Source organism: Dromaius novaehollandiae, chromosome 21 (genome assembly GCF_036370855.1).
Source record: "Dromaius novaehollandiae isolate bDroNov1 chromosome 21, bDroNov1.hap1, whole genome shotgun sequence".
Classification (NCBI taxonomy): Eukaryota; Metazoa; Chordata; class Aves; order Casuariiformes; family Dromaiidae; genus Dromaius; species Dromaius novaehollandiae.
Window position 1 is genome coordinate 3006747 of NC_088118.1, and position 17823 is coordinate 3024569.

The 17823-nt window shown below is 39.3% G+C and overlaps 2 protein-coding genes across 2 annotated transcripts in view; one reads left to right on the forward strand and one right to left on the reverse strand.

Annotated features, from left to right (window-relative positions):
• The window catches only part of POU2AF1 (POU class 2 homeobox associating factor 1), a 106322-nt gene that overhangs the window by 123 nt on the left and 88376 nt on the right, over window positions 1-17823 (forward strand). The window contains exons 2-4 of the mRNA XM_064524240.1: window positions 5358-5521; window positions 9358-9529; window positions 13383-13576. The gene's annotated coding sequence lies outside the window, so the exon portion shown is untranslated. The remainder of the gene's footprint in view (window positions 1-5357; window positions 5522-9357; window positions 9530-13382; window positions 13577-17823) is intronic.
• LOC112986513 (uncharacterized) lies at window positions 60-17773 on the reverse strand. Its single transcript, XM_064524239.1, has 20 exons — window positions 17657-17773; window positions 16753-16866; window positions 15667-15835; window positions 14005-14663; window positions 12887-13079; window positions 12562-12701; window positions 11651-11788; window positions 10627-10847; window positions 10044-10201; window positions 8959-9186; window positions 8045-8380; window positions 6989-7387; window positions 6518-6688; window positions 5844-6001; window positions 5226-5366; window positions 4607-4745; window positions 4031-4221; window positions 3022-3147; window positions 1631-1811; window positions 60-259 (listed from the first exon to the last, which is right to left on the reverse strand). The coding sequence occupies exons 4-20, from the start codon at window positions 14179-14181 to the stop codon at window positions 60-62; spliced, it is 3297 nt and encodes a 1098-aa protein (XP_064380309.1). The 5' UTR covers window positions 14182-14663; window positions 15667-15835; window positions 16753-16866; window positions 17657-17773.

A 17823-nucleotide genomic window follows, 5' to 3' on the forward strand; every position in this document is an offset into this window, starting at 1 on the left:
ACAGAACCCAAATATAACCCTTTTGGGGGGAAAAAAAGAACCTGCAAAGAATACTTTTCCTAAATGAAAATGCAGGGGCAAATAAACAAGGTTTCTCGCCTTGTCTGGATTTCATGTTTTATATGGCCGATCCTTGGTGAGTGTGAAGTGGGCAGAACAGATGATACTATGGAAGCTGAAGCAGTTTCCTGACTTGCTTCAGCTCTTAATGCTTCTGAATGAGCAGCAGATGCTTTTAAAGTGCTTCTTGATGAGTAGCCTGTAGAAGAAACCAGAAAGAATCTTTACATTTACTTCGGAACCATTAGTTTTTGGGTACACTCAAACCCTCTTGCACAGTTCCTAGGGAAATATTCTCCCCACCCCACCTTAATTCTGCAGTATTCAGTAAGTAAAAGTTAGGAGTATTCTAGGCCAGAATGAAACCAAACGGCCTTTTTAAAGGTCATTCATCAGCAGATAAAGGAAAGGAGGTTGATGGTTCATCTTGTAGTTCTGGTTCTCTTCATTTGTGTTAGTAATCACCAGTGCTAGTCTACTGGAGTCAAAACACAACTGATGATTTCCTCCATCACATTCTTATAGTGGAAATATTATGGTGATTATCCCCAACCCCAGTTTTGCTGGAAACAGTCAAGATGCACAAGTTGAAATACTGTTACTGAAATGAAAATCAATACTGGCTCAAGAAAGAAGAAAAATGGCCTTTTAATTCTGTGTATTAATTATTTTAATGAAGTCTTGTTATTTAAATAATCACTAATTAGTTCTAAAGTGCTGACAAATTTGCATGCTTCTTGGGATGCTTTCCACGTTTAGCTAAAATCATCAATGTTTTCTCAAGGGACCTAGAGGTGATTAAAAAAATGGAAAAGCAGTAACCGCATAGTCGCGCTACTGTTATTTCATCCCTAATCCACTGAAGTACCTGATAGCAATTACAAGGCTAAATGCTCAGAAGCAAATACCCTTTTTCCTATGTATGTGCTTATTTCCTCTGGCAGTATGCATGCTGAATTTTTATTTATCGACTGTGTATTTCCATAAAGATAGCCGTCTGCTAAGTGAGTTAGATCATCACTAGATCTGAGTGTAATGAAGACATTGTGTATGAAGACCTTTGAAATGCTATTGATTCAGACTCCAACCTTGCAGATAGTGGCCCTAGCAAAACCTGTGGCTGCTCAGAATGTCCAATGCATGGAAAATGCAAGAAATCAAATTTTGTGCTATCCCTTTCTCATTGTCTTTCCTTTGAATTTTAACTGCCTTTCAGTCTATAACTAAACAGTGTAATGAAATTGCTTTTATAGGAACACCCTGCATGGGGAGAAGGAGATGAATAGTTTTGCAGAATATGCAATAGCTTTTTGAGGCCTGGCATAAAAGAGAATATGAGAATTATAAATGATTTTAGGAATGATGCCACCGTGCAGCAAGTTTATACAAATGATAAAGGGTTCATGCATTAAGTCCAAAGAGATTTTTAATACTTAAAAAATTGAGCCCAGGCTTCATTTTCTGCTGTTCGATGGGTGCATCTCTCTTTCTAGCCCTTCAAAGTTGAAAGGTCCCAACAAAGGCCAGAATAAAATAAGGTAACTGACAGTACCTTTATCTTCTTTCTTACCTGGTGTCTCTGGTGGTATACTACTCTTGCTATTTTCCTCCAGCATATGAACCATAGACTTGAGTAGTGGGATCAGTTTTTGATGGATGACCTTGCCTGTACCATGTGAGAACCCAATAATGCCATAAAACCTGGTTGTCTGATAGTTTTCAAAACACTGTCGTGACCCAGAGAAAAGCACCTGAAACAGAACAGATCAGACAAAGGCCAATACATGCAACTTGCATTTAAGGTATGTCATAGATATCATTGAAAAAGCATCCTGGCATTCTTTGCCTTCTCATGAAAACTCTATACTGCTGTTTCATAGCCATCCTATGCAAATCATCTGGTGACACAAGAAGATGCGCCCGCTGCATCAAGTTTGCCTCATCAGCTTAAAAGGCCTTTGCAGTCGTTATGGTCCCACAGCTCTCAACTCTCAGGAATTCCACATCCTTACATCCTTCGAGCCTGTAAAAGTTTTAAGACAAATGATTTGAACTGCATTACTTGTGTTTAATGTCCTCATTTTCTGTGGAATCCATTGGTAAGTGCCATAGATGTGATAAAATGCTTTTCAACGTTGTCATCTAATAACCTTAGCTGATTCAGACTAATAAGCTGAAATTCACTCAGATACTGACAGACTCATGAGGATGGGTCAGCAGGAGAGAAGGACAAAGAGAGCTCCCAGGGAACCTTTAAAGAGAGAATTTTGAAGAAAGGAAAAGAGGATGAGGAAACTGCACTGATTTTAAGCTTTTTAGTATAAGTGGTCCAAAATAGAATGTGGAAACCAGTTGCTGTAAAAAGTAAGGATCAGATCCAGAGTCCATTGAATTAATGGATACACTCACTGAACCACTTGTGAAAAGATTTTGGGGCCTACATCTTAATCTGTCTAAGCACGTTTCTTAATCGAGACATTATAGGTGCTCGGTTGGGACTTGAAAGGTCCCTTTAAGACAGTGCGACTTGTGATCCTCTGTTACTCAAGCATTTTTGAAAATCACTTTTGCATCCAGAAAAAAAAGTGGTCACAGGAATTGCAGAGTGTCTAACACCTTGTTTCTTCCCCAGAAAATACATAACTTTGGGTTATGGGTCCAGGTGTTTAAAATCTGTCTGTAAATTGACAAATAGCTTTTTTAACCCTGCTGTCAAAAAATTGCATTTTGAAGTGAAATTTTATTTAATTTCCAAGTTTCAAAGTCTTTGATCATATATGTATTTCATAAATCAACTTTTGCAATTCTCATTGAAGTTTTGTATAATTTTACAGTGCTCTGATTTCTTGTGGTAGTGTTCTTGGACAGGGTTTATTCTCAGAACATGCCAACTGCTCGTGCTTTTGTAGGAAAATAAGTAACATGGACTGCTTTTTATTTGTCCTAAGGTGAAATAAGTACCTTTGCCTGCTGGGTCTGGGTAGTTGAGACGTCCCTCACATATTCCAGTTTGGCATATGCAGTCTCCACGCTGGCTTGTTGTTTCAGTATGCATTCTTGAAACTCAGAGGCTAGGGCAAGTATGACCTGGAAGAAACAATATGAAATATAAACATATGTCAAGTGAATTGAAAATCCTGGCTTCCATTTTCTTTTTTACGCACAATCTAGTACGACGTTAGCTACAAAGCTGGTGTAACTGTTATATTGTTATATAAAGAATGATTACAGAAACTGCAGATGATGCAGAGAAGGGCATTAAAAACAGATAAGAGAGCTAAAAGGACTGATGTAAGAGGAATACTGGAGGAAATAAATAGAGCAGCTTGACCACAGGATGCAATTAGTCTGCACGTGTCTAAAAGGTGTAAAGATCAAATAGGTTGTGAATAGACAGGCTAACATTGAATGGAGAAGCTTCTTGATAATGTATTTCAGTACGGCCTGCCTGGCATCTGTTCCGTCAACAAAACATTTTGTGGTTACTTCAGCTGGTATTGCACTGCGTCATGACACAAACAGATGCAAATCTCTGTAGTACTAGGTAACACTTAATTGGAGGAGCCCTGACAGTGTTTTCAAAGGCTGCATACATATTTATCCGTATGGAAGACTTAAGAGGGTTTAGGCTTTTCTTAGCATTCCCTGCCAAATGAAGAGTGCAGGAAGAGAAATTCACCTGCACAAATACCCTGTCTAGATCACACCTGGATCCTGCCCTACAGAGAATACGTACTGCTTTCTAGAAAAGCAGTGCTCCATGATCTCCTAGATCTATTCCAGCTTTAACAGCTATGATTTTACATGGTAGGTTTCATTTATATTCTGACAGTGACTGCTCAGCTCCTGTTACACTAAGGATAATAAAAGAAAACATAGCATTTTTGTCAGGTCTTCTCTCTAACATCTTTCTTTAAGGAAAACCTTCTGTAGATTGAGGCCAGGGAGTCCAACCCAGCAGTGACCTCACCTTTCTGAGCTTCAGGGTTGTTTCTGTCTCAGTGTTCAAGAAGCGGCTCCCTTGCTTTTCTTTCTCTGTCAGCTGCATTTGTATTCGGTCTTCTTGCAGTTGCATTTTTTTAATGAACTGCATCAGCTTTTCCAGTGCCTTTCTGATCTCCAGCAGAACCTGTATTTCCTGTTCTTTTTCATCTCTATCAACTATAAAGAGCAAATATTAGCAGTAGCTCCCAAATGATAATTGCATGGAAATTCAGAGCAGATCTGAAGAAGTAATTGTGTGAGGAGCTACAGAATATGGATGTGAGGTCCCAGATGAAATTTAAAATGTTTGTTTTATGTTAACAGATTCTGCAAACTTTTGCAAAAAGTAATGTGCCTTCCAAATGTGCTTCACCACATCTCCATTCTTCATCTTTTAGAACAGCCCCAACAATCACCCAGATCCCACCTCTGTATTGTCTTGTTTCAGGAGGACATAGGTAGTCTGTAAGGCTGGTGCTGACTTGGCAAAGGGAGTGAACATTATCGAAAATCATGTACAGCCCTGACTCCCTCTTTTCTGTTTGGAACTAACCCTTTATACCTTTGGATAGGATGGGTAGTTCAGTGCCCAGCTGGCTGCTGAAATATTTTGAGGTTCTTCTCTCAGCTTCCTGCAGAGAGGACTGTTCAAGAAAATGGCACATTTTCTCAGTGTCTTTCACTTTTTCTTTGTACTTTATCTGTAAGAAGTGGAGAAGGAGAGGGAGTTTTAGATAACTTGTCAGTCATTTGTTGAGATGTTTCTTTCTCTGACAGTGAAGAGCAAGAGATTGTCTAATTTAGCCATGGCTTTTTCCTCGCCTTTTAATTTTGGTGTGTGCGTATAAATTGATGGCAGTCCCTGTTTCTGATACTACTATGAATTGTTGTGTTGTCCTTGCTGTGTATAGACACATTCTGGGTTTAAACTGGTGGTTCCTGTTAGGAGACCAGGGACTAAAAGGATTCCTTATGCTGGGAATCGGTGTACTGAGGTTGCAACACCTCTCTTTACATTTTGGATTTGCACCATATTGGTGGGGGAAGTGACTTAGATTCAGAAAACCACCATCATGCGTGTGGCATCAGTGATATGTACATTCAATAAACGTGGACAAGCCTGTCTTAAGGACTTTTTAAAGACCTCTATTGAAGCCAATTGCAAATAGAATGCACCACACCTTCTGTGCTCTCTCTTTTTTTGCAGCATCAAGAACATGGAGAAACAGGGAGTTCAGCTCTTTGAGAAGCTCTTCTTCCTTCTTTCTTCTGCAATGCCAGTATACTTGCCTCAAATTTATTTCTTTTTCTAGAAGGTCCAGCTGAAATGCAATGACAGACATAACAGCAAACAGATTTGCAGGGCTGTGAAGAAAGATTTTGAACTTCATGGAAGCTAGTGATGAAATCTTCATTCAGTGCTTGCTACAGTATATATGCAACTTTGCTGCCACAGGAAGGTGAATGCTTTGCAATTGTAAGTCTGTGCCTGTCCACAGTTTACCTTTAGACACTCAGTCTCCAAAGTTATAATGTCATATGTATTTGGGGGTGGTTGAAGGATGTGAAATAAAAGGTACAAAGAAGAGAAGAGTAAGATACAGATAAAAGGGAGAGAAAAAGGATAATTAAAAGGGGAGGTCAGTACAATGTACAATGTTCACCTCCTGCTATTAGAAAACATTATTTGTGGGGCTTTGAGAGAGGTGAAATCACCTCTCAGAAGTTGAAAATCAACAAGGAATTTCCCAAAGCTATCAAATCTGTAAGTAATGCTGGTTTATTGGAGCTATAATTACCAGATCTGGATCTGTTGCTCTTCTTGGTAAAGCTCCTAAGGACTGAACGGCAGGAATTACATTGTGTGTCCAGGGATTGGTTTGAGCACCTATAACAGGCCCAATTTCACCTGTGATAGGACTTATGGTTCTGGCACCAATAGTGATAGGAACAAGGCCTGTGGATAAAGAAAAATTAAGTACAATCCTTAGAATCTTGATCGTGAATAAAACTATTCCAGCTGCAACCCTAGTGGGGTTTTATTAAAATATAATACTGGTGTTTTGACATTTTCTAGTGAAACTAAATTGCCCTGAGCTGTAAATGCTATGTACTAAGAGCAGAGTTTAGGACCAAGGAGTTGCAGACCTTCCCTTCAGACAGCATCTGTTTGCAGCCCTGTTAGATCACTGAGAACATCAGAGTAATTCTCTGAAGAGTACACTAGATTTTTGAATGGCTGGAAGCCACTGTGTGACTTGGTCTCATTCTAGTTCTCAGCATTAATTCGGTGTTGCTTGTTCTGAATGTACGCATCATGCAAATTCAGATATTCTATTCAGTGTTAAAGTTATACATGATCTGTTTCGGTAAGGTGTTTTCCTGGTTCTGAAAGTAACACAAACATTGGTGATGGTGCAGCAGCCCCTGCCTCTTTGTTGTTTACATCATCTGATCCAATTTCCTGCTCTACCTTTTCCATCTGCATCTTCCATGGTTCCTGCGAGTGGGGAAGGCTGCCTAGTGTTCCAGTCACAGTCTATTCCGAGAATTGGCACCATCAAACTGGACCCACTAGGATCTGGGATTTTCATTCCAAACACTGCAGGGATCCACATCTCTGTGCCAGGATATTTGATCATCCCTAGTTTGTTTAAAAAATAAGATGAGAAACACGAAACATTAAATTGAAAAGTTTCCTGATGGAAAGAACTGTTTTCATTTGTAGAGTCTGACAAATGCATGTTATTTCTGCAACAGCTTCCAAATATCACCTGGCTGAGTTCATCATAAGATTTGCTTAAGACTGGTTATTTTGACAAAAACCTTCCTAAAGGGTATGAAGTGCTGATGTTTTGGCCAAATCCTGTGATGCAAATGGATGTATTTCAGTAGCCCTCAGTGTAACATTTGCTCCTTAAAACACTGATTGTTTTATACCTACCCAGTTTACTCCCATTACTCTTGAGACTCGAAGCTATTTCCTGTTTTTTCTCCAGGCTTTGCAGACAATGCATTGCATGATAAAATGTAATGGTGAAAGACTTCTTCATATTTTCTATTGAAGCCTTTAGTGCTGCCAATCTGTCTGCTACTAAATAGGCATCTTCAAGAACTGACTCTTTATACTGCTTCAGAGCATTCACCACATGGGTCTGGGATATAAGCCAGTCAGCTTCCAACATTGCTCGGTAACTTCCAGCGTGGGGCAGCACCTTGTCTCGCTCAAGGTGAGCTCCATGTACCCGAGCAGTTTTCCCGCTCAGAGGTTCAGTGAAGGAATCTCCAAGAAGCATTAGGTTTCCAAAAGGACCGACAAGTCCACCTACAGGTATAACCTCTCCTGTAGTCAAGGAAGAGGAAAAAAGTCAGAACATCACTTGGCAACCAGTCGTTATAGTCCAGTCCTTATCCATTCAGATAAAGGCACAATAATCACTTCAGGGGAAGCAGAAATAGATCTAACTGAACACGTAAAAAAAAAAAAAAAAGACTTTTACAAAGCTGATTATAAAATAGTTTGTCTCACAAAGTGTTTTAAGTAAGTTTCCCAATTGCTACTTTAAAAAAAGATTAAGGTCCCTACACCTTTTTCTGAGTGTAGTATATCTTCTAATGTGAGTTATAAAGAAGGTAGGTATGCTTTCTATACATCTAGAATTTCTAACCCCCCTAAGCCCCAAATAATGTATTTCATGCTACTTTTATTATTTTAATAGAGCAGTTGGACTATCTCTAGGAGTCAGATCACTGTCAATAATTTGTGTCATAGTTAATGAATATGGCACCTCAAATGTTTCTCTGGATAGTTCTGTTGACCTTTAAAGTGATAAATCCTAGATTAAATTTTAGAAAGGGGAAGGATCTCTGCCTGTGAAAGCTAGGTTGCACAGCTGTTCCATAGTCTGCTCAACAGGACAAGGCAAATTCCACTCCATAGAGGCAGGTTAAGTGAACACTGCAAACCATATTTACTGAAGCATGAAGAGTATTCACTTACCAGTGTTGTTATCCAAACTGACTCCAAGTATTGGAACAATCTTGCCTCCCTCTGGCTCAGTCATGGGTCCGCCAATCTCCAGAGGCGTCACTGTGCCAGTAAGGGGGTTCAGGTAGGTCCCGCCAATGGACAGCTTTTGCCCAGTGTGAGGATGGACTGTAACTGCAAGCACTGGCACTTCTATTTCCGTCACTGGATCTAGCATGAGTCCTCCCAGGCGAAACATTTTTTCAGGACATAGTACTGGAAGTTTTGTCTTCACAGGTAGACCAGTGTTGGGACAAACTGGATAAGGAACGTAGGGAAATATGGGCACTTCAGACTTACGAAGCTCACCTATGCGTTAAAACACAAGAAATTTAACAAGGTTATGAGAACTAATGCTAACAGCAAGGAGACATTACAGCTCAGAATGGAGAATATGGAGCTTTCAGGGAAGGCTGATAGTAAAGGTTTATCTTCTTCAGGTCCGGAATTACATGAGTGAATGGAAGCACTCTCTGCCAGCTGTATTTTTATCCAAATTTAATTTTTGCTTTGGCCACTCCCTTAAAGTGAAAAGTTTCTTGCTATATACTAGCTTTTATAGTTTAATGAACAGAGGGGCTGAAATCTGTCGGGAACAAGGAATATTTCAACGCTTCCTTGCATACAAGCCTTGCAATGTCTAATACATCTTACTCACAGCAAAGCTCACATCAGGCTGAACAGAAATTTCTTCTAGTGCCATGGTAAGGAGTAGCTAGGCACAGATTTCCTTTAGTTTTAGTCTTTTGTTATGTGAAAATTACATACAGGCATACCAAGTTGTATTTTTTGTCTTATGGTTTTTTTTCCTTTGCCACTACCCCCACTATAACTACACTTGGCATATAGGCAATTCGATCAATTCATTAGTGCATTGTGGCCCTTACCTGAAGCAGAATCAACAGCACAGACCAGCCTCGATCTGATGGGATCATAACCAATGTTACCAGCTACAGGAAGTACCTTTCCAGTCTCGGGATGCAGAAAATGATTGATAGGTACAGGCTCAGGGCAGTGACTGTTCAGCAGCATGGTACACTGTGGGTTGGGTGTTAGCAATCCAGTGATAGGATCCGTGTGGACAACGTCAGGTGCTTTAGCAGTGCCATTTGAGTCTAAAAGAGGTGCGCAAGAGAGGGTGAAAAAAAGGAAGCTCAGCTTTTAGGCCTTCCAGATCTCCACCTGTCCATGGGATCGTGAGGGGTTTTGCTAGTTTATCTATAATTACATGTAAGGTCAAGAGACGATGAGAATAAAGAAACTGATTTTCCTATTGTCTTTTGCAGATGTTCTCTGCAGGGAAAAATCTACAGTATTCCTGGCACACTGGTGTTCAATTCTCTCTCTGCTGTGTCTGGATGAATCTTGTAATAGTAAAAAGATTGATGTTTCAGGAATATGCTTTCAGGATTTGAGATCTCATTGGCTGAGTCTGCAGTGTTCATTTAAACATCCAAGGTCAGTTTGATTTTTTTTTTTTAAAAAAAAACTTCTGTACCTTTTAGAAGGGTAAAAGCAAGAGGTTTCTCAGTGTCAGGGTAGTTACTGCATGTTATCATACAAAAATATGTGTAGCAATATTAGAAAGCAAACGCATACGAAGAAAGTAACTGAACTTACTGACGTTCAGCTACAAAATAGTTCAATTCCCTCTCTGTTGCTAGGGGATGATTAGCAAGTGCCCTGCTAGCAGTTTCCACGCTATCAGTCAAAGATACTGATGAAAGCAAATCTGACATTCTTTCTAAGAAATAAGGCATAAAAAAGTTCTCCTGATGACTTTGCTTTTATAACAACCCCTTAATTCATGAGTTGTTAGTGGAAACTCAGCGAGGAACTTGTTTTGAAAGTACAGTCTTTTGTGAACTAGCTATTTACAAAGGGCATGAAAACCAGTAGATTGCAACTGTCTGCCTACACTTCTGTACACACTAACATCATTTCAAAAAGAATTTATAGAAGCTATAGTTACCCACTAGCTCCTGCTTGGTAAGAATCCTGGTTTTAGTTTCATTAAGAAGGTAAGCTCCCATTCCTTCACCCAGCACTCCCCATGCTTTGAGGCGGTGGCTTTCCTTTATTATTGCGCTTGTCATCTTGCTGCTTGCAGCATCTATCTGGGCTAACAAGCTGAAATTCAAGGCATAAATATGGTCACCAGCCATTTGAAGATAAGGTAAAATAATTTCAAGGGAGCCATAGAGGAAGAATTTTGATAGACATGCAACCCATCTCTGCACTTTGGCACTTAGAGAGCTCAATATGTATTTGCTTTGGCTAATGCAGTGAAAAGGCCACTTTCCTGTTTCTCTTGCTCTCTCCTTTTTTTTTCTAATCATACCATGCTGAATCTGACAGTGATAAGAGCATGGCTGTCAGCCTGGCTGACACACTAGCTATAACTAGTGTGATATCCCAGAGATAAATCATTTGGTAGCATAAGAAAGGACCTCAAAACATTGTTGTCCCTTGGATTCTAATGGGAGCCTCTTGAGAGTTTATGGCTGTGTTTGAGATTTTCTAGGCTCGTTTTACATGAACATGAAAATTATTACCTTGGATAGTCCAGTGGAGACCATATTGTTTGGTTTCCTCTACAAGCCATCTGATTTGTCAGCATCTCTACCAATCTCACTGCCTCTCGCAGGGCAGAATTGAACATGACATAATGCTCTTCCTGGCATTTCAGATCATGGTGTAATAAGTGCACTTGTTTGTTCATGCTTTCCTCATATTCAGCAGCCAGCTGTTTCCTGTGCTGCATCTCTTCTTCTGCCTAGGTGGGATATAAAAAGCAAACATCTCTTTTTCTGTTTTACCCAAATGTAAACACAGATTGCAACTTTTCTGCCCTTTACTAAAATGATAAACGCTAGAAATTTAAAACACTGTGATGTATTCATTTGAACTTGAGCATTCATATGCTAACAACTCTAATATGCTGAATTGCAATTATCTAGCATGTAAGTGACCAGCATGCACCCGGATCTGAATAAGCTAATAATTTAAAGTATGCTTTTAATCAAGTGATGTGGAGCTTTTAATGTGTCCCTAAGAAAAACTTAGCTTTTGCAGCTCCTTACTGTGCAACCTGCATTCTTCCAAGTGAGAGGATGGGTATATTTCAGTATATAATGCATGAAATAATTTTTCTTAGAACTTTTGCAGCAATGTAGACAAGTACATCATCTCTGAAGTAGAAAAAGAAGTTGCAAGTTGCATTCCTACAGACAAATGCATGCTATTTTCAAAACTGAAACCTCTGCTACTGGAGCAGAGAAACAAGAGCTCCCAGAGGAAGAGAGGGGTTGCATCAGACATAGAACAAGAAAAGAAAAATGGGTAATTTTTCTGAGATATGTTTCTGTGTAAGCACTAAGCAGTGCCAACGACTTTAAATGCCTTAAAGGTCTAGTCGAGTCTGTTGCTCACAGGCATTACAAAATGTTATTTGCTTTGCAGCCTATGAAAATATGAAATGTCTAGAATTGCAAAAGAAAGATTTTAAAATTATGAAAAGAGAGAGCAGAGGATTTAATTTGTTATTCCTTGTGTAAATGATGCCAAACTGAGCTTTACCTGCTGCTTTGCTTTTAAGTAACTCTCAATCATTGTGCTCTCATAAGCCTCACTCTCTTCTGGGATGCTCAGTGTCATTATCCAAAGTTCTTTCAGTGAAGATATTTCATTTGTAAGCTTGCGATATATAGTTTTCACCTGAGGTCCAAAAAAATGAAAAATGACCAAATTATGACTGTAAGAGTTTATTTGAACATAGTGCATTCTCTCTACAAAATAGATGGTCTCCTTATGTAATTAAAAAACATACTGATGTCTAAGTTTTCAGTACAAAACACATTAATGCTAGCTTTCTTCAGACTACGGTACAATGATTTCACTTGCGCTAGTTATCTGTTACACTGCATGCTGTAGTACCAGCTCCCTCTACTGTCCTTCAGACCACAAAGGAAGTTAGATGAATCTTGCATATAGATTTATCATAGTTACTTTAGCGCTGTGAAATGTTCTCCCATTGATTTCAGCTGTGACATTATTATAAAATTCAAATAGCATAATGAAGCTCCGTATCTATGAGCTGGATATTCGTTTATGTTTAGTTCTCCTCAATTTAATCAGCAGTTCTCAAGCTTTTGACCAGGAAATGCGTATTATTTTCATTTCACAGATGAAAAGCCAAAGGTAAGAGATGAGATCATTTGCCAAAATGGCATAAGTTCAGTGCAGAACTGTAGGAAAACCAAAATGTTCTGACTTAAGGCCACCACTCCTCCCACTGTATTATGTGGTATAAACAATATGCTTAAGAATATGGGCACATATTTATTTGTGTTTCACGGGCTAAAAAGATGAAAGTTGAAATAAAGTACATACCCAATAGTCAAAGGCTAGTGAAACAGTGGGGAACAAGCAATGTTACATGTTTTAGGCTCTTCCTACATATATACGAATAGGCTTAAAACACAATTTACCTCTTCTTTGAAATCACCCAATTTGGCTGTGACTGATAGAGACTGTCTCAGCAGAAGTTCAAAGAAAACATTGGTATTGAATGACTCAAGGTCTATCTGTTCTTCAGGTTCCCAAATATCACCTCTTTTTAGGAGGAAGGCTGAAACATGGATATTTGTTTATTAGTATTTTTCCATTTAAGAGTGTTTTTTGAACAAAGAATCAGTGTAAATCGCCCTGCCTCTAGTGGCCATTGCCTGCGATTAGAGGTAAGATTCTGGCTCCATTATATGCAAGCACCCTGGAGACAGGTAGACCAACTGTTTAGCCTTTCTGTTATCTGACCTTTTGCTTCACCACTGCCGCAAGAGTCAGCATCCAGACTGCCTTTGTTCTGCAGCCAGGGATGACGTTTTTTAATGGAAAACACTGTTGATATATTGGAGGAGTATCTGTCAAGATCATATTTCAATTGCTGCCTTCGAAATGGGGGGCAGGCAGCGCCTTTCTGAGACCAGCTAAGTCGCTGACAGAGAAGCTGCAAAACACAACAAAATTGAACAAGTACATTTCTCTTCTTATTTTGACATATTTATTACATGATTCGCATGTTTTTCACTCAATAAGCAGGATGCATCATCACCTGTTAGGCAAAGACCCTGAGGGTCTGTCTCATGTTTTCTAACTATGTCATTAAAGTGATATGTTCTAAGAGAGAAGAGTTATTAATCCTAACGGATCAGGCCAAAATCACTGGGAAGGAAATACAGTTATCTGTTGTTTGGATCTGCTGAATGAATAAATCACATTTTCTCTCATTAATTCAGTATTCTGCTTGCAGAAAAAGCCTGTTGATTTGAGGACACACTTGAAATGTTAAGGAATGGCTGTTGGAAGGATTTGCAGTCTGAAGGACCATCCCACTTGTTTACTGTGAAACAGCATGTGTGATCCCAGATATGTTGCGGTCACTGGGACTTTTGTCTGAATAAGGAGTGCAAAACTGAATGTCATATGAATGACCACTGCAGAAAGGTATTCATTACTGACAGTTCCTTATAATAACTTTCCAGGATTCCTGTGTCTCTCATCTATTTTGAGGCAGGTGCATGTAAATCATAAAGAAAAAAAATAATTGTCCTCTCATTGATTCTTCTTGTAGAGATGTGAATTGTGGAGAATTTTATTACGGTTTATCTAATGAACCAGAAAATAGGAATGAAATTCATGCGTCTATTGAGCGCCTCTAAGTGGCCTATATATCAGATAGCCATATTGGAGCTTCAGAGGAGCTGGATCAGTTCATAGGGATGAATTTTACCTCATATATAAAACAGGAGGTTGAATTACAGTTTATTCTAATTTTCAGTTCTGTAGGTGGTGCCTAAGGGAACACATGACTTGTGGGTTCATTGTGCAAAATCTTGTCCTGAGAAAAGAGATTTTGTATAACTATTACTTACGGTCGATAGCAGGCAGGTAATAAGGAATATGAGAAGTCCCGTGATTAATCCAATAATAGCTGTCCAGTCAGGTTTCAGTAGGAGGTCTTGTTTTTTCGCAATGCCCACCTGTACAGCATATCTGGGAGTTGTGGGGAAGAACGGACCCTCTTCATAACACTGTCCACCACGTGGCATGACCTTAACATACTTAATGAAATAAGCATAAATAGAAATGCCAAGTCATACATGATTGGGTCTGCTGTTTGAAATGTCAAGTGTTATTTTGTTTGTTACATTGAGTCAGAACTTCACTGCAGCTGCACCTTTTTGCACTCATATATGTGACACATCTACACAAACTCACAGTCATACTGCTGTACTCACCAGTACAATGTGAAAAGATGGTCACTATTACTTGTAACATTTCCTTTGATTCCAAACCATTGTATAGAACATGAAATGCTCCACTGAGAGGGACATCATAATTGTAAACACAGGATTCCTTGATACAAACCATTTTTTTGTGCTGATTGCTACTCAGTCGTAAAACATAGGTACCAGGGTGCTGGAACTGGAAAAGGAAGAGGAGGAAGTTTGAGGAGGCCTTTCTGATTTCCTCTGCAAGGCTCCGGAAGTCTCCCCAGTCAAATTCAGCATTTGTGTTGCACAGATTGTTTCTAGGAGGAAAAGTAGAAAAGTCAGTTCTTGTTATCATCTTTTATATATATATATATATATATATATAATCATAATTACAGTGGAGCTTTAGACATAGTTGCCACTCATGGTTCATCTGGAATCTGTACCACTAAATAAGTGAGATTGGTGTGAGGTTAGGTGCTGGATCTCTAATTGTCCACACGGCTGCACTGTTAATTTACTCCTGCTCTGTTTTGGGCTGCTTCAGCTGGCTCTCTCCAAAACACCTCTCTCTCCCAGAAATGTCATGTACCAGGAATTAACTCTAATCAGCATGGATGTTTATTTAACAGTGAAGATGTAGTCACTGGGACCCTGTGCAGCTGTTTAAACTCCACAGATGTCAACATGGAGAACATGGGGACCTTACGTAGTTTTTGTTAATGAATGCATGTTCCTCGGATTACTTGTATGCTCTCAAACTGGATGAATGCCAGAAATAAAATCAAAATAGCCTATAGGGGAAGAAATCCACAAAACCAAACAAACAAAAGCAGCAAAGTCAGAGCTCCTAAGGCTTTCAATGCAGAAGAAAATACTTGTTTCTATTTGGGTTAGATTACCAAGCCTAAACCTTAGCTCCAAGGAGATCCTAAACCTTAATGATTACAGAAAAGAGAAGATCAACTAAAGGGACTGTGCAGCATAAGTCACTGAGAAGTCAACAAACTGTGTAAGCACAGATCCATCTTTCTGTGAGTCAGAAACAGCATCAGAAACAATATATATTTATTTATTTTTGCTTGTATTAAAAGTTGGATGTTGCTTTTCTAGTGACTTAGATGCCACTTCCTACTGTGTCACAGTGTCTTCTGTGTCAAAAAGGCATTAAAGCACATTTAATAATATGAGATTTCCACTCATCTTATTCATTTTTTTTCTTTTAATTCTACTTTGGGAAAAGTGAAAACTTCAGCCCTGTTCTCTGCAGCTTAAGTAAATGTGCATTAGGTATGTTCTACCTTTGGCATTTGTACTTACACATCATAAATTGGATAATGCTCCTTGGAGACAATGAACAGGATGTTAACATTAGCATCAATGCATGTCGTAGGATTTAAGATGCCAGTAAATACTATTTTTGGTGTGGAGTTTGAAGCTCTCAGGCTTTGTTCCCAGGAAAACCTGGCTTCTTCATGGCCAGACTTAACTGTAAAAGCACAGATCTCATTAGGTTTGGTTCATTACTGATCATTTTCTGTCTACAAAAATGCTGCAGGATACAATATTTCCTGTTCATTTTTATGACTAAGCCTTATAGATGCAAATTTGGTTTCCAGAGTAAGGTATATGGTCAAGGCAGCACATAAACATGCCACTGGCATTTGCCTGGCATTGGATAATTACACATTACATTCTCATCTCCTTTTGTTACAGCTCTGCTGTAATGCATCTGGTAAAGGAGCAGCACTACTTGCAACATTTGCAGGCTTCATAAGGGAGCTGTTTCCTTACGTTTTATCAGACTTGACACAAAGGAATGAAAGTCCTGCCCTCCAAAAGGAGTGCAAGTAGAACTAATAAAGAAGTGATTTGAAATGCCCAAAGCTAGGGAGAGGATGACATAGATTAGAACTGAGGAACGGAGCAAAGCTGTGGACTAGGATTATTAAACCAAAGAAGAGATGTGAACCAGGGGAACTCAGCTCTGGCAGCCACTCCTGGGCTCTGTCCTCCCCCCACACCCATGGATGTTAGAGGGCTGTGTGCCAGGTCACATGCACTTGCAGGTGGAGGCATTCAGCAGTTGCCCACGCAGCTGCTCCCCATTGCCCTGGGCAAAAGGCCGTGGCCAGAGAGAGGGGGCCTGTTGACTCCTGGGTAGTGAGCTACCAGGCTGAGTGCAGGGGTCCTGATTCCTAGTCCAGAGATGTCAAAGCTTTTTCTTTGACTTCAGTATGTTTAGTGCGAACAGCTTCTTGGAGCATTTCAAGATGGTGAGTTTTGTGCAGTTTTACTATTGCTCATTTTGTTCAGTACTGGAGATTGTTGATGTGAAGAAGCACAAGAAAATCTTTGCAAAACTGCATGTACGTACTTCCTGTGTAGCTTCATGTGAGTCCTTACCTGGAGGTGTGGCTGAAGAAGGCCTGTTTTTGTGAAGTGATGAAGCCTCATTTAGCATGATGAAATTGTGAAAGAGGTGTGGGTCAGGATTATACACCCCTAAAAATCCTTTTCCTGAAGTGACATAAAAAACACTGGTTACTGTTGGTTTTTTTTCTTTTAATCCTACTGGACTTTGCTTTCCTTCTACTTCATAGAGGATCTGCTCAGTAAGTTCCCCGTGTAAAGCTTACAAAAACTAAAACTGAACTGTATGCTTTTTGCTGTGTTTCTCATATTCCAGGGCAGTGATGTAAAATGGTTGGGCTTTATCCAAAGGCTTTAGGGTTTGTTTGGTGTTGAAAGACCTGTTCCTTAAGTACTAACTGGTTTAACTTGGCTGAAGTCGATGAAACAAAGGTAGCATGGGCAAATGTTTCCATCCTATTGCTCTTACTAGATTTTCATGTGGTTGTATAAATGGTGCATTTGGCTCATGGGTTAATTCTACAATACTGAAAAAATGTTTAGCTACTTTAAATTCTACTTGGTAAAATCACGTTAAAATATGAAGCTCCAGAGAAAATCTGTACAGATGAAACATCTGAGAAGGCAGTCCTTTGACATGCAAAGATATTCTTCATCTCTGTTAATCATAATTTAGGGAATGGGAGTGGGAGGGAATCTCTGAATATCTGTCCTTTCCTGGAATATTGGAAATATACAGATCTCAGATGAATGTTCTGGGAATGAATGGGATGAATTCTGGACTAAGTGTTGAGTTTGTATTGCTTCATGCTTATTTGGATTATAAGCATCAAAACTGCTGATTTTTCATGTTATAAATAACAAGGATAGGTATGTTGTTTATAAAAGCTATTTAATACCCAGTTAATACTGTAGCTCTTGTTATCCTTTCTCTTACCACTTGTTTTCACCATGTACACTGGATGGGAAGATTTGCTCTGCTCTGAAGTGCAGGCATCTTTTGGAGGGAAAGCCAGTCTTAGTAGAACTGTTTTTAATTCTTCCAAGAAAATGGCAGTCTAATAGAGAGATCAGAAAACTTTTACTGTGATTTCCCCCCCCCCC

What these genes read in the sequence shown, in the direction of transcription:
- LOC112986513 (XM_064524239.1), bottom strand. Translation starts at nt 14,181, where the DNA reads ATGCCACGTGGTGGACAGTGTTATGAAGAGGGTCCGTTCTTCCCCACA. An exon ending in TTACCTGCCTGCTATCGACC is followed by an intron (nt 13,080 to 14,004) that starts GTAAGTAATAGT and finishes TGTGTTTTGCAG; the next exon opens with CTTCTCTGTCAGCGACTTAG. An exon ending in TGCTGTTGATTCTGCTTCAG is followed by an intron (nt 8,381 to 8,958) that starts GTAAGGGCCACA and finishes TTTAACGCATAG; the next exon opens with GTGAGCTTCGTAAGTCTGAA.